This window comes from Scardinius erythrophthalmus, assembly GCF_964197995.2.
Source record: "Scardinius erythrophthalmus genome assembly, chromosome: 22".
In the NCBI taxonomy this organism is placed as follows: domain Eukaryota; kingdom Metazoa; phylum Chordata; class Actinopteri; order Cypriniformes; family Leuciscidae; genus Scardinius; species Scardinius erythrophthalmus.
The window spans coordinates 229492-244897 of record NC_138242.1 but is presented as its reverse complement, the minus strand read 5'-3'; the positions used below and the strand labels follow the sequence as shown (position 1 = coordinate 244897).

General features: G+C 41.7%; 1 protein-coding gene across 1 annotated transcript in view; it reads left to right on the top strand.

Annotated features, from left to right (window-relative positions):
- Nucleotides 1-15406, top strand: part of LOC308682403 (cadherin-7) — a gene marked incomplete at both ends in the record, with an annotated part of 118667 nt that overhangs the window by 23279 nt on the left and 79982 nt on the right. Inside the window, one exon of the mRNA XM_081352113.1 lies at nucleotides 4046-4165. Within this exon, the coding sequence (XP_081208239.1) occupies nucleotides 4046-4165 (120 nt within the window). The remainder of the gene's footprint in view (nucleotides 1-4045; nucleotides 4166-15406) is intronic.

The following is a 15406-nucleotide window of genomic DNA, read 5'->3' as shown; positions in this document are numbered from 1 at the left end:
GTGCCAGCGGTTGCGTCGTAGAGTCTGTCCATCTTCTGTCTGGATGTGGTAGCTCCTGTGTGTGTGTGCATGTTGTGTTACCGTTGCAGGTCTCCAGGAGCCATCCTCCTGACGGAAACGAATGGGTGTGCCAACAGGTAGGTGAGACAGTGGCTTGGTGCCTCTGTTGAAGTATTCTTGTTGGCGGTGTTGGCATGCCTTTCGTCTATCTTGGACGGTTTTCTGGGGTGCTACCTGTGGCTGCAGATGCCTGCTGGTCGCTGAGAGTATGGAACGTAGTCGCCGGCTCGTCAGAAGTTGGGCCGGTGACTGAAGGTTGTCCACTGGAGTGTTCCTGTTCTCCAGCAGAGCGAGGTAGGGGTCTGTGTTTCCAGCTTTTGCCTTGTCCAGGATGCACTTTGCTGGACAGTCTTTTCAGCAAGGCCGTTGCTCTGTGGGTAACGCGGACTTGTGGTGGTGTGGGTGAAGTCCCACTCGTTTGCAAAGCGGCGGAACTCCTCGGAGCTGTAGCATGGTCCATTGTTGCTGATGACTGTCTCTGCGATGCCGTGACGAGCAAACGCGGACTTGAGTTTGGTGATTACCGCAAGTGAGGTGCAGCTTGTGAGCCACTCCATTTCAAAGAATCTACTGTAGTAGTCTACAATGACGATGAAGTTTTGAGTGTTCCATGTGAAGAGGTCTGTACCTACTACTTGCCATGGTCTCTCAGATATGTCATGTGACCAAAGGGGTTCTTTGGGGTTAGCATCACGTCGTTCCTGGCATATACTGCACTGCTCTACTGTTGCTTCTATTTGTTTGCCCATCCCGGGCCAGAACAGGAGGTCTCGTGCAGTTAGTACAGAGATCTTGCCCGAGGGCTACGGTGTCCCTTTTGGGACATACAGTCAGGATGTTACAAATCAGTCACATATTCAGTGTGTGTGGATCGGTCACATGACAGGCGTATTCAGTGTGTGTGGATCAGTCATATGACTGACGTATTCAGTGTGTGTGGATCAGTCACATGACAGACATATATGACACTGATGGCACATGCAAGTCTTGCACTGAAGCATAACATCAATGCATGACAGAAATCTCCTGTTGCAATAACTCCGGTATTTGATATTGATAACTAAAGGTGAATCTGAGGGGATGCAGGCCTCATAAAATCACTGTCTATATATAAACCTCAGGAGTATTACCTGATGACCAACACACAGATAGAGATAGATAGATAGAAATATATTACCTCACATTCTACAGAGCATTGCGAATTCAGTGTTTCGCTCATTTACCAGACACAATATATCACACTCTCACAATGTTGCATTTTGTGTTGATTCTTGTGATAAGAAAATGAGATATAGTGATCATAATGGTCAAATTTCAGCTATTGTTTGGGGGAGGAATATGAAAAATTGTCATCTCTTAAAATTAGTCGAGATATATTTATTTTCATTACTGTCAGATGACAGTCGGCTGCCTAGAGCACAGATTTGATTGAAAACCACAGAGATGCACTTCTAGTACACAGAAAATGAATGGAAACCTGAGAATGTGATCATTCACTGTAATGAAGATGGACAAATGAGAGATGATGGGGGAGAGAGAGAGAGAGAGAGAGAGAGAGAGAGAGAGAGAGAGAGAGAGAGAGAGAGAGAGAGAGAGAGAGAGAGAGAGAGAGAGAGAGAGAGAGAGAGAGAGAGAGAGAGCGATTAGACACTCAGCTGCACAGGCTTCGACTCAAGCCAACAAAAAAACATTCCAGCTGAATCTATAGTATACTGGACAGAATCAAATAACACTTCAGATTGTTGTAAGCATGGCACCGCTGATGGATAAATAAAATATTGTGTGTCTGTGTGTGTGTGTGTGTGTGTGTGTGTGTGTGTGTGTGTGTGTGTGTGTGTGTGTGTGTGTGTGTGTGTGTGTGTGTGTGTGTGTGTGGTTTACATGCAAGGCAGTGAATGTGTAAAAAAAAAAGCTGTTGTTGGATTTATTGTACATTCCTAACGCATCTTATAAGTTTGTTTTTATGATTTGCTTTATGTAGTAATTAGGTTAAAAGCATCAGTACTCCCCTCTGCAGGAATTCTATGACTTTAAGCTCTCAGTTCAGACAGTGTAATGTTACATTAAGGCCAGATCAATATGGAACAATATCTCATCTATTCTCTGTGACATTTTCATACTGTTTACTTCCATGCGAAATGTCATTGACAAAGTGTTTCGTTTGAGATAGACTGCATGACGGTGAAGATAACCTAACAAACTGAATATTAGCGTACTCTAATTATGTGGCTCCCAAGTACAGCGTCCTGAAGCAGACAGCATGAGCTCATGTTCAACAAACGCTTCCAGTTTAGAGAATAGAAAATATTTAGAGAATAGCCCAGATATCTCTGCCTAGATGAGCCCAATTATTTTTCTAGATAGTTAAAGCTTTGTGTCTTGTCTTCATTTCATGTTGTGACTTGATTTCGTTGTGTTGTGACTTGATTCCGTTGTGTTGTGACTTGATTCCGTTGTGTTGTGACTTGATTTCGTTGTGTTGTGGCTTGTTTCCGTTGTGTTGTGGCTTGTTTCTGTTGTGTTGTGACTTGTTTCTGTTGGGATTTGACTTGATTTCGTTGTGTTGTGACTTGATTCCGTTGTGTTGTGACTTGATTCCGTTGTGTTGTGGCTTGTTTCTGTTATGTTGTGACTTGTTTCCGTTGTGTTGTGAACTGATGTTTTCTTTTTAAATTTTGTTGTGTTGTGGCTTGTTTCCGTTGTGTTGTGACTTGATTTTGTTGTGTTGTGACTTGTTTCCGTTGGGTTTTGACTTGATTTCGTTGTGTTGTGACTTGTTTCCGTTGTGTTGTGGCTTGTTTCTGTTGTGTCGTGACTTGTTTCCGTTGGGTTTTGACTTGATTTTGTTATGTTGTGACTTGTTTCCGTTGTTGTGACTTGATTTTGTTGTGTTGTGACTTGATTCCGTTGTGTTGTGACTTGATTCCGTTGTGTTATGACTTGATTCCGTTGTGTTGTGACTTGATTTCGTTGTGTTTTGGCTTGTTTCCGTTGTGTTGTGGCTTGTTTCTGTTGTGTTGTGACTTGATTTCGTTGTGTTGTGACTTGTTTCCGTTGGGTTGTGACTTGATTTCATTGTGTTGTGGCTTGTTTCCGTTGTGTTGTGACTTGATTTTGTTGTGTTGTGGCTTGTTTCCGTTGTGTTGTGACTTGATTTCGTTGTGTTGTGACTTGTTTTCGTTGGGTTTTGATTTGATTTTGTTGTGTTGTGGCTTGTTTCCGTTGTGTTGTGACTTGATTTTGTTGTGTTGTGACTTGTTTCCGTTGTGTTGTGGCTTTTTTCTGTTGTGTTGTGACTTGTTTCCGTTGTGTTGTGACTTGATTTCGTTGTGTTGTGGCTTGTTTCCATTGGGTTTTGACTTGATTTTGTTGTGTTGTGACTTGTTTCCGTTGTGTTGTGACTTGATTTTGTTGTGTTGTGGCTTGTTTCCATTGTGTTGTGACTTGTTTCCGTTGTGCTGTGACTTGATTTCGTTGTGTTGTGAACTGATGTTTTTCTTTTTAAATTCCGTTGTGTTGTGGCTTGTTTCTGTTGTGTTGTGATTGTTTGCTTTTTAAATTTTGTTGTGTTGTGGCTTGTTTCCGTTGTGTTGTGACTTGTTTTCGTTGTGTTGTGAACTGATGTTTTCTTTTTAAATTCCGTTGTGTTGTGGCTTGTTTCCGTTGTGTTGTGAACTGATGTTTTCTTTTTAAATTCCGTTGTGTTGTGGCTTGTTTCCTTTGTGTTGTGAACTGATGCTTTATTTTAAAATTCTGTTGTGTTGTGGCTTGTTTCCGTTGTGTTGTGGCTTGTTTCCGTTGTGTTGTGAACTGATGTTTTCTTTTTAAATTCCATTGTGTTGTGACTTGATTTTGTTGTGTTGTGAACTACTGGGCCACCGTAAGACACAGCATTGCCATGGTAACTCACATCACATCCTGTTCCCTTCAGCTATATTGTTTCCTGATGCTCACTAGCGTGTTGTGTTGCGTATGTTCTGCACAGGCACAGCGGTGGTTCAGGTGACAGCGACGGATGCTGACGACCCCACTTACGGCAACAGCGCCAGAGTTGTGTACAGCATCATACACGGACACCCTTACTTCTCTGTGGAGCCCAAGACAGGTAACTTTACATTTATCTCATAAATATATCTGAATAGTTGGCATTAAATATTTTTAGAAATTTGGTACTTTTCAACATTGTTTTTGGCCAAGCAAAAAAAAATTAAAATTAAAGTGGACATATGTGCAACTTTTATGCTTAATTTTTGGAGCATATGACTTGTGTGATGTGTGTTATATTTTATGTCAGGGGTTGGCAAGCTTTCTGGCATGATGAGCCAAGACTCAACGAATTGAAGAGTGAAAACAGAGTGTTATGTCACTGTCCATTTTTTGGGCAGGTCCATATCCCAAGCTTAAATAGATATTCCACCCAAAAATGTTTATTCTCTCATAATTTACTCACCCTCATGTAGGCCTGTCACGATAACAAATTTTGCTGGACGATAAATTGTCCAAGAAATTATCGCGATAAACGATAATATTGTCGTTCTGAGACCATTTTCATTTAATATAATTATAATGGCATAATAATGCAGGTACACCTTTTCAACGATCTATAAACTTTTATTTCTAAAGAATATTAAACATTGAAAACGGAAAACATTTTAAATATCCAAAAAAATGAACAAAACAACCAAAAACAATGAAAGCAATGGACTAAAGCGGGTCGCACACCGGACGCGCAGCTCAGCGCCGCGCCGCGCCACGTCTAGGACAACTGTCACCTGAAAATCCGATAACATCAGCAATTTTCTGATTTCTGTAAATAAATATAAAACTAAATGTATATTGCAGCACAGGATTAAGTCCATATATACATTAACTACGATTTGAGACACATAAATGTAAATTTTATATAAAACTATGTAAATGGTGCGGCAGGATTTTGAACACGGTCCTGAGCCGTTGTTGGGCGCCGCGGACAGACGCCGAAAGGCGCCGCCTGTGTGTGTACTCTCATAGAGAATAATGTGTTCGAATTTAAAAGACGTGGCGCTGCGCGTCCGGTGTGCGACCCGCTTTAGTGTCTGTTAACAAAATAAATGTCTGTTAATAAATAAAATGGATGTAAACAAAATTGCACTTCAAAAAATATTAAACATTAGGCTTTAGACATTAGGCTTAAATAGTGATACATTCCATAACAGGCAAAACTGACAGTTAGGACCTTTGTAAACAAATAAAAAAAAGCCTCAACAAGCCATATCACACAATTTTGCACTGTTAGGGGCCGCTCACATATCGCGCCCAAAAACGCGTCGAAAACGCTAGGCGCGCCGCGTTGTCCTTTTTTCCAAAGCGCTCGGGTGGTTGCGCTCCGGAGGCGTCTGTCGTTGCTAAGCTTTGGTTCTTGTCACGTGACCTGCGGTGCGCTTGCGGCATTCTGAAAAGTTGAGATGTTTTTATCTCGATGCGGCGCGGACGCGCTTGGAAAAAACGAGCGCGTCGCACCGCGACCGCGTCGCTTCCATTTTGAGCGCGCATACCGCGCGGCTACATTTGAAATAACGAACTTGCGCGCGCAAAAGACGCGATATGTGAGCGGCCCCTTACTCCTGTTACTTTGTCCTCCTGTTACTTTGTCAAATGATTGTGTACTGTCGGGAAGACGGAGACGCACTTTATTGCGTGTATGATACGCACTGAAAATACTTGGTTAGGATTAGGGGTGAGGAGTGCGTGCGTATTACACGCCATAAAGAGCGTATCATATGCATGCAAAAACTATTTTTGCCGTATAAATGGCACGAGAAATAACATTCGTGGTATAGATACGCATTTTCAAGTGATCGGGCTCGCTGTCGCAACTCACAACTAGCGTCTTCTCTCTCTCCCGGCAGTCGCCGCAAACAGTCCCGCCGGCGTTTTCCCATACGAAGACCATGTGACAAGCGCCGCGGCGCCGCCTCCCCACACAAAGACCATGCAACTGACAACAAAGAGGGTTCACTCCTCCTATACGCTAAAGAACCGAGCGAGAGTGGTCATCCAGTCTCTTTGGTAGAGAGAGAGAGAGATGAGGAAAACAAACAAGCATGCAAATGGAATTATCGCGGCCGGAAAAATTATCGAGCTCATTTTTTTTTATCGTGCGATTAATCGAATTATCGACTATCGCGACAGGCCTACCCTCATGCAGTCCAAGATGTATATGACTTTCTTTCTTCTGTGGAAAAAAACATCTTTCACAGATGAAAGAACAATCTCTGTGAGTCCATATAATGCAAGTGTACGGGACTCTCAAAGCTGACACTTCAAAAACCTTCCAAACAAACACAACAGGAATCCATACGAGCCCGGTTGATGAATCACTGTCTTCTGTGTGTGAGAAAAATACTAATATTGTATAGTTTATTTTATTATAAAGAATCACTTCCTGCCACTTCCATGTTGTGAATAACAAAACGTTGTGAAGCATAATGTAATTACATTGTGAACCTTGTGCGAGAAGTGATGCGGAGCTCAGTTTCACAACACACTTCACACTTCACAACACACATCTCCATACCCCCCAGTCTTCATAGCTCCATACCCCCCAGTCTTCATAGCTCCATACCCCCCAGTCTTCATAACTCCATACCCCCCAGTCTTCAAAGCTCCATACCCCCCAGTCTTCATAACCACATACACCCCAGTCTTCATAACTCCATATCCCCCAGTCTTCATAACTCCATACCCCCTAGTCATCATAACTCCATACCCCCTAGTCTTCATAACTCCATACCCCCCAGTCTTCATAGCTCCATACCCCCCCAGTCTTCATAACTCCATACCCCCCAGTCTTCATAACTCCATACCCCCAGTCTTCATAGCTCCATACCCCCCAGTCATCATAACTCCATACCCCCCAGTCTTCATAACTCCATACCCCCCAGTCATCATAACTCCATACCCCCCAGTCTTCATAACTCCTTACCCCCCAGTCTTCATAGCTCCATACCCCCCAGTCTTCATAACTCCATATCCCCCAGTCTTCATAACTCCATACCCCCCAGTCTTCATAACTCCATACCCCCCAGTCTTCATAACTCCATACCCCCCAGTCTTCATAACTCCATATCCCCAAGTCATCATAACTCCATACCCCCCAGTCATCATAACTCCCTACCCCCCAGTCTTCATAACTCCTTACCCCCCAGTCTTCATAGCTCCATACCCCCCAGTCTTCATAACTCCATATCCCCCAGTCTTCATAACTCCATACCCCCAGTCTTCATAACTCCATACCCCCCAGTCTTCATAACTCCATACCCCCCAGTCTTCATAACTCCATATCCCCCAGTCATCATAACTCCATACCCCCCAGTCTTCATAACTCCATACCCCCCAGTCTTCATAACTCCATATTCCCCAGTCTTCATAACTCCATACCCCACAGTATTCATAACTCCTTACCCCCCAGTCGTCATAACTCCATACACCCCAGTCTTCATAACTCCATACCCTCCAGTCTTCATAACTCCATACCCCACAGTCTTCATAACTCCATATCCCCCAGTCTTTATAACTCCATATCCCCCAGTCTTCATAACTCCATACCCCCCAGTCTTTATAACTCCATATCCCCCAGTCTTCATAACTCCATACCCCCCAGTCTTCATAACTCCATACACCCCAGTCTTCATAACTCCATACACCCCAGTCTTCATAACTCCATACCTACCACATTTACATTTACATTTAGTCATTTAGCAGACGCTTTTGTCCAAAGCGACGTACAAATTAGGACTAAATTAAGTGAGTCGTCGTGAAGAGGCAAAAAACAACGCAAGAAGTGCTCAAAATACTAAGTTCAGGCATTATTCAGAGTAGCATAAGCCCGATGAGCGAGGATTTAAAGGAAAAAGGAAGAGGAAAGTTTTGTATTTAATTTTTTTACAAAAAATTTTTTTATGAGGTTAAGTGCTCACGGAAGAGATGGGTTTTCAGCTGTCTTTTGAATGTTGTCAGGGATTCTGCATTCCGGATGAGGGTGGTGAGATCATTCCACCAGCATGGAACTGTGAATGAGAATGTTCTGGAAAGTGATTTTGTGGCTCTCTGTGATGGAACCACGAGATGTCGCTTGTTGACCGATCGTAGGCTTCTGGTAGGGATGTAGGCTCGTAGGAGTGAGTGAAAGTAGGAGGGAGCTGAGCCTGTGATAGATCTGTAAGCAAGCGTCAATGCCTTGAACTTGATGTGAGCAGCGAGTGGTAGCCAGTGCAGAGAGATGAACAGAGGAGTGACGTGGGCCCTCTTGGGCTCGTTGAAGACAAGACGAGCTGCAGCGTTCTGAATCATTTGTAGAGGTTTAGTTGCACATGAAGGAAGTCCAGCCAGAAGAGCATTGCAGTAGTCAAGCTTAGAGATGACCAGGGCCTGGACGAGAAGTTGTGTTGCGTGCTCATTTAGAAAAAGGCCTGATCTTCCTGATGTTGTGCAGTGCAAATCGCCATGGTCGAGTGGTCTTTGAAATGTGATCTGTGAAGGTCAGCTGGTCATCAAATGTTACTCCAAGATTTCTGACCGACCTTGATGGGGTGGTTGATGATGATTCTAGCTGGATAGTGAAGTCGTGCTGTAGAGATGGATTGGCAGGGAGGACGAGAAGCTCAGTCTTTGCCAGGTTGAGCTGCAGGTGATGTTCCATCATCCATGCTGAGATGTCCGCCAGACAGCTTGAGATCCGTGCAGCTACTGTGGGATCATCTGGTTGAAATGAGAGGAAGAGCTGTGTGTCATCAGCATAGCAATGGTAAGAGAAACCATGTGCCTGTATGATGTGTCCCAGTGATGTGGTGTAGATGGAGAAGAGCAGGGGACCAAGAACTGAACCCTGAGGAACCCTTGTGGTCAGTTGATGTGCTCTGGATACCTCACCTCTCCATGTGACCCTGAAGGACCTACCTGTGAGATAGGACTCAAACCAGTGGAGAGGAGTACCTGTGATGCCCAGTGATGAGAGGGTGGACAGAAGGATCTGATGATTCACAGTGTCGAAGGCAGCAGACAGATCCAGGAGAATGAGAACTGAAAATTTGGAAGCAGCTTTTGTGATCCGTAGGGCTTCTGTGACCGAGAGTAATGCAGTCTCAGTTGAGTGCCCTTTCTTGAAGCCGGATTGGTTGACATCCAGCTGGTTGTTCAGAGACAAGAAGGATGTTACTTGGTTGAAAACAGCTCTTTCAAGTGTTTTCGCAATGAATGGTAGTAGAGAGATAGGTCTGTAATTCTCTACAAATGATGTGTTTAGTGTTGTTTTTTTCAGCAGTGGAGTTACCTGAGCCTGCTGGAATGCTGTAGGGAAAGTGCCAGTCTGGAGGGATGAGTTGATGATGTGTGTGAGTGCTGGTAGAAGTGTGGGAGAGATGGCTTGTAGAAGGTGTGAGGGGATGGGGTCTAGAGGGCAGGTGGTAGGATGACTGGAAAGGAGAAGTGTAGAAACTTCTTCCTCGGTTAGCGGAGAGGAGGAGGAGAGAGGGTTATTGGACGTGGAAGGGGTCGGTCTGGGTTCCTATGTGTGTGGAGCTGAGAACTGACTGCTGATAGTTGTTGTTTTGTTGGTGAAGAAGTTAGCAAAATCGTCAGCAGTTACAGAAGAGGTGGGTGGTGGTGGAGGTGGACAGAGGAGAGAGTTGAATGTCTTGAACCCCAGTCTTCATAACTCCATACCCTCCAGTCTTCATATCTCCATATCCCCCAGTCTTCATAACTCCATACCCCCAGTCTTCATAACTCCATACCCCCCAGTCTTCATAACTCCATACCCCGCATGCTTCATAACTCCATATCCCCAAGTCTTTATAACTCCATATCTCCCAGTCTTCATAACTCCATATCCCCCAGTCTTAATCTTGCCGCCCAGTGGATGCCCTTCCATTAATCCACAGCTAACTGCTGTTTCTTTGCGTTGCGTTCGACAGGGACTCGATTGCTTGTTGGGGAGAGCGACCCTTAACCCTCCCTTTCTTCTGTAGACTGGTTGTGGATGTAGCGAGGGGTTAGGGTTAGTGGTCTAACCCCTGGTTCCCACTTCCACTGGGACAATCCTTACCTTCCAGACATTTTGCGCAGCTTTGGTTGCCAGTTCAGAGTACTTCAAACGTGTTCTCTCAAATGCTCCCTCCACTCCATATACATCTGGGATGGCATGAGGGTAAGTAAATGAATAGAGAAATCCAGCGTACTTTGATGTCATCGGTCTGTGCAGCGCCGCTTCAAGTGCTTCTACGTTACCATTTCAGTTATCCTTCAACTGCTATTTATTAGGTGTCATTCACCTCATTAACATTAGGTGTGTTCAACTTTATGTGGACCGACCGTGTCTGACTTGAAGCAGTGCATGCTGGTTAGAAATGTTGTCTGACTTCAGATGGCACTGACGCCACATGACTGTGAATATTGCCATCATAATACATTGAGAGCGATTCAAGAGCATCTGTCTGGCTCCTTCTACACAGCTTTTCCAGACCAGATGCTCAAGCTGATTGCTCAAGTTTGGCTGGATTCAATGAAGACAATGATCACAAGTGTTTCTTGTTTATTCTGATATCTTCAGTTCCACTGATTTCCGAGCAAATGGTGCTTTATGCATCGCTTCTTTGTCAATAGACCTCCTTTATAGTTTTGCCGAAGTTTACTAAAGTGTCCTTGCCTTAAAAGAAGACCAGCCCATTTATTATGTTTCTGAAGGAGAAAAAATATCTTTGTCATGTTTGGCTTATATTTCACCCCTCCATTTTTCTCTGGATGTGTCGTCAATGCAGCTAAGTTAAAGGGATAGTTCACCCAAAAATGAATATTAGCCCATGATTTACTCACCTTGAAGCCATCCTAGGTGTATATGACATTCTTCTTTCAGACGAATACAATTGGAGTTATATTAAAAAATGTCCTGGCTCTTCCAAGCTTGATAATGAGAGTGAATGGGTATTTGACTTTGGAAGTCCATTAAAGCGCATATATTCATGATTAGAGTTCTCGACACGGCTCTGCGGGGGTTAATAAAGGTCTTCTGAAGTAAAGCGATGTGTTTGTGTAAGAAAAATATCCATTTACTTTATCGACTAAAATAACAAATCCCAGACAGTAAACTGATGCTGCGCTTTATTTCTCACATGCTCAAAGAGCTTACGCTACTTCTAGTACAAAGGACAAATGGATTTGGAACATTTGCTTTTTCATATGTAGACAGCCTGTATAACGGTCTCGTTTGGTGTAGACAAAGTGTAACATTCCAGTAAAAATTAATGTAAACAACTTATTTATCTGTAACTTACTCAAATCTGTTTTGTAAGCTGGTTGTTGTGGTTCAGGAGTAACTGTAAAAGGTGGCTGCTGTTTGTCTGTGACTGTAGCAACTCACTGATGACTTGAGATGTGTGTGTCAGCAAGGTGAGTTTACAGGCAGGTAGAATTCAATGATTGGACAAACATTTTATAGATGAGCATTTTGACTTCCACGGAAGATACTGAATATATATTGAATAACTGGTCTGAAAAGACTCATTGGATCATTCTGTGCTGCATAAGGAGCACATGTGCCGCTTCGGCTGTCTTTATCATCAACCTGGAACTAAACTTTGATTCAGAACGATTTTGTGAACTGGCTCGGCCGGTTACTTGCTGTGAATCGGCTTAAACATTGGGCAATACTAATTTAAGGGTGTAACACCACAAATGCAAAACAGTAATTAATAATTTATGATTCACACTGACATATAGTAAAAGAAATCTGTACCAGTCCACAGTGCACAAGTCAGTCAAAGCTGTGAGCAGTGAGCTGTGCAACACGAAGAAGAGGTTATTTCCTAACCCACTGGGGTCTGAGGTGTTTTCTGGGCCATGGAGGTGTTCTGACATGCTCTGACATTTTTGCTTATTTCTGTTACCTGTGACATTTTCATGGCTAAAGTCTGATTACACTGTATTTAGCACAAACTCTGCTACAATAATATGTCAGCAGCATGTATGTAAAGGTTTGTAGTTTTGAGATAATGACGTTTATGCGTGGTTTGTGAAAAAACAAACAAATAAATTGTCACTGAAATAAGGTCATGAAACCCATACTGATTATTTCTTCACAAGACTTTTTAAAATTGTATCACGTAACCTAGAATATTTGCTCCAAAACTATGTGAAAATCATCCTGACAACTCATTCAGATAAAACAATATATCGATTTTAAATTTGTAAGACATGTTTTGTGTAAGAAAGCTTTATGCGAGGAGGCGTGAATCCTCATGAATATTGATGTGTTTCACACCTGAGAAAGACAAAGACCCTCCCATAATGACCCTATCAGGTGGGGCTGTGAGAGAACTATACACAAATAATGAGTAGAGATTTACAAAAGAATGGCTTTTTGATTGTTTGGATTTATTTGGATTTATTTGGATTTATTCCAGACCAGATGCTCAAGCTGATTGCTCAAGTTTGGCTGGATTCAATGAAGACAATGATCACAAGTGTTTCTTGTTTATTCTGATATCTTCAGTTCCACTGATTTCCGAGCAAATGGTGCTTTATGCATCGCTTCTTTGTCAATAGACCTCCTTTATAGTTTTGCCGAAGTTTACTAAAGTGTCCTTGCCTTAAAAGAAGACCAGCCCATTTATTATGTTTCTGAAGGAGAAAAAATATCTTTGTCATGTTTGGCTTATATTTCACCCCTCCATTTTTCTCTGGATGTGTCGTCAATGCAGCTAAGTTAAAGGGATAGTTCACCCAAAAATGAATATTAGCCCATGATTTACTCACCTTGAAGCCATCCTAGGTGTATATGACATTCTTCTTTCAGACGAATACAATTGGAGTTATATTAAAAAATGTCCTGGCTCTTCCAAGCTTGATAATGAGAGTGAATGGGTATTTGACTTTGGAAGTCCATTAAAGCGCATATATTCATGATTAGAGTTCTCGACACGGCTCTGCGGGGGTTAATAAAGGTCTTCTGAAGTAAAGCGATGTGTTTGTGTAAGAAAAATATCCATTTACTTTATCGACTAAAATAACAAATCCCAGACAGTAAACTGATGCTGCGCTTTATTTCTCACATGCTCAAAGAGCTCACGCTACTTCTAGTACAAAGGACAAATGGATTTGGAACATTTTCTTTTTCATATGTAGACAGCCTGTATAACGGTCTCGTTTGGTGTAGACAAAGTGTAACATTCCAGTAAAAATTAATGTAAACAACTTATTTATCTGTAACTTACTCAAATCTGTTTTGTAAGCTGGTTGTTGTGGTTCAGGAGTAACTGTAAAAGGTGGCTGCTGTTTGTCTGTGACTGTAGCAACTCACTGATGACTTGAGATGTGTGTGTCAGCAAGGTGAGTTTACAGGCAGGTAGAATTCAATGATTGGACAAACATTTTATAGATGAGCATTTTGACTTCCACGGAAGATACTGAATATATATTGAATAACTGGTCTGAACAGACTCATTGGATCATTCTGTGCTGCATAAGGAGCACATGTGCCGCTTCGGCTGTCTTTATCATCAACCTGGAACTAAACTTTGATTCAGAACGATTTTGTGAACTGGCTCGGCCGGTTACTTGCTGTGAATCGGCTTAAACATTGGGCAATACTAATTTAAGGGTGTAACACCACAAATGCAAAACAGTAATTAATAATTTATGATTCACACTGACATATAGTAAAAGAAATCTGTACCAGTCCACAGTGCACAAGTCAGTCAAAGCTGTGAGCAGTGAGCTGTGCAACACGAAGAAGAGGTTATTTCCTAACCCACTGGGGTCTGAGGTGTTTTCTGGGCCATGGAGGTGTTCTGACATGCTCTGACATTTTTGCTTATTTCTGTTACCTGTGACATTTTCATGGCTAAAGTCTGATTACACTGTATTTAGCACAAACTCTGCTACAATAATATGTCAGCAGCATGTATGTAAAGGTTTGTAGTTTTGAGATAATGACGTTTATGCGTGGTTTGTGAAAAAACAAACAAATAAATTGTCACTGAAATAAGGTCATGAAACCCATACTGATTATTTCTTCACAAGACTTTTTAAAATTGTATCACGTAACCTAGAATATTTGCTCCAAAACTATGTGAAAATCATCCTGACAACTCATTCAGATAAAACAATATATCGATTTTAAATTTGTAAGACATGTTTTGTGTAAGAAAGCTTTATGCGAGGAGGCGTGAATCCTCATGAATATTGATGTGTTTCACACCTGAGAAAGACAAAGACCCTCCCATAATGACCCTATCAGGTGGGGCTGTGAGAGAACTATACACAAATAATGAGTAGAGATTTACAAAAGAATGGCTTTTTGATTGTTTGGATTTATTTACAACACGACATAATCCAAAGATACACAACAAAGGACAAAAAAAGCACATTATTTAACACACTGATCTAAAGACCGAACAGTCACACACATTTGTGCCATTCCTGAAACATAATACATACCTGTCATTTCCATGGTGTTTGATTTTTCAGTTTACCATGGTCATGTACAGAAACTCATGTACAGAGAAGTCAGCAGGACACATCAGTGGCATCTGGTCCCTTAAAAAAAAAAATGAAACAACTGTGAACATGCTGATATCAAGAGAAAATAGGCTGCACGATTTTGGGAATACATTTTAGATTTTTCTGTATATATAAGAGTTCGGTACAATGGAGGGAAAAGCAAAACAAAAATGTAGAAGGCAATTTTTTTTTTATTGTGCATGTCTCAGGCTGTACCACCAAAGTAAAATAAATGTCTTAAGCCTTGTTAATAAAGTAAAGGCATAGAACCAGTTTATTTGTAGTGCATTGACAATAGTTTTATATAATTAATAAAAAGATAAAAAGACCTTGAGATATGTTTGGTAATTGTACCTGAATGAATGTAAAATTAATTTGCTATATTTCAGATCAATATATTTGTTTTCCTTAAAATTTTAATAAACACTAACTTTATTCTCATCTGAATTATAAATAATTTATTTCTATATAAAATAATACTACCATTAAAAACACATTTGATTTTCTTTTTTAATCAATGTAGAACGTGTAACTTAAAAATAAACAGATTAGTCCTCTGTTTGAGGACAAGAAATAAAAACCAATGCAATATGATGAATGTCCAAAAGATGGAACCCACTGACTGTTTTTAAATGGGGTTAGATAAATATTTTTTGCTTTTAAACTGTGTGTGTGTGTGTGTGTGTTTGTGTGTGTGTGTGTGTGTGTGTGTGTGTGTGTGTGTGTGTGTGTGTGTGTGTGTGTGTGTGTGTGTGAGAGAGTTTGGTTGGGTGACAGTTGTAGGTTATAGTTTGACTAGAGTTTACAGTTT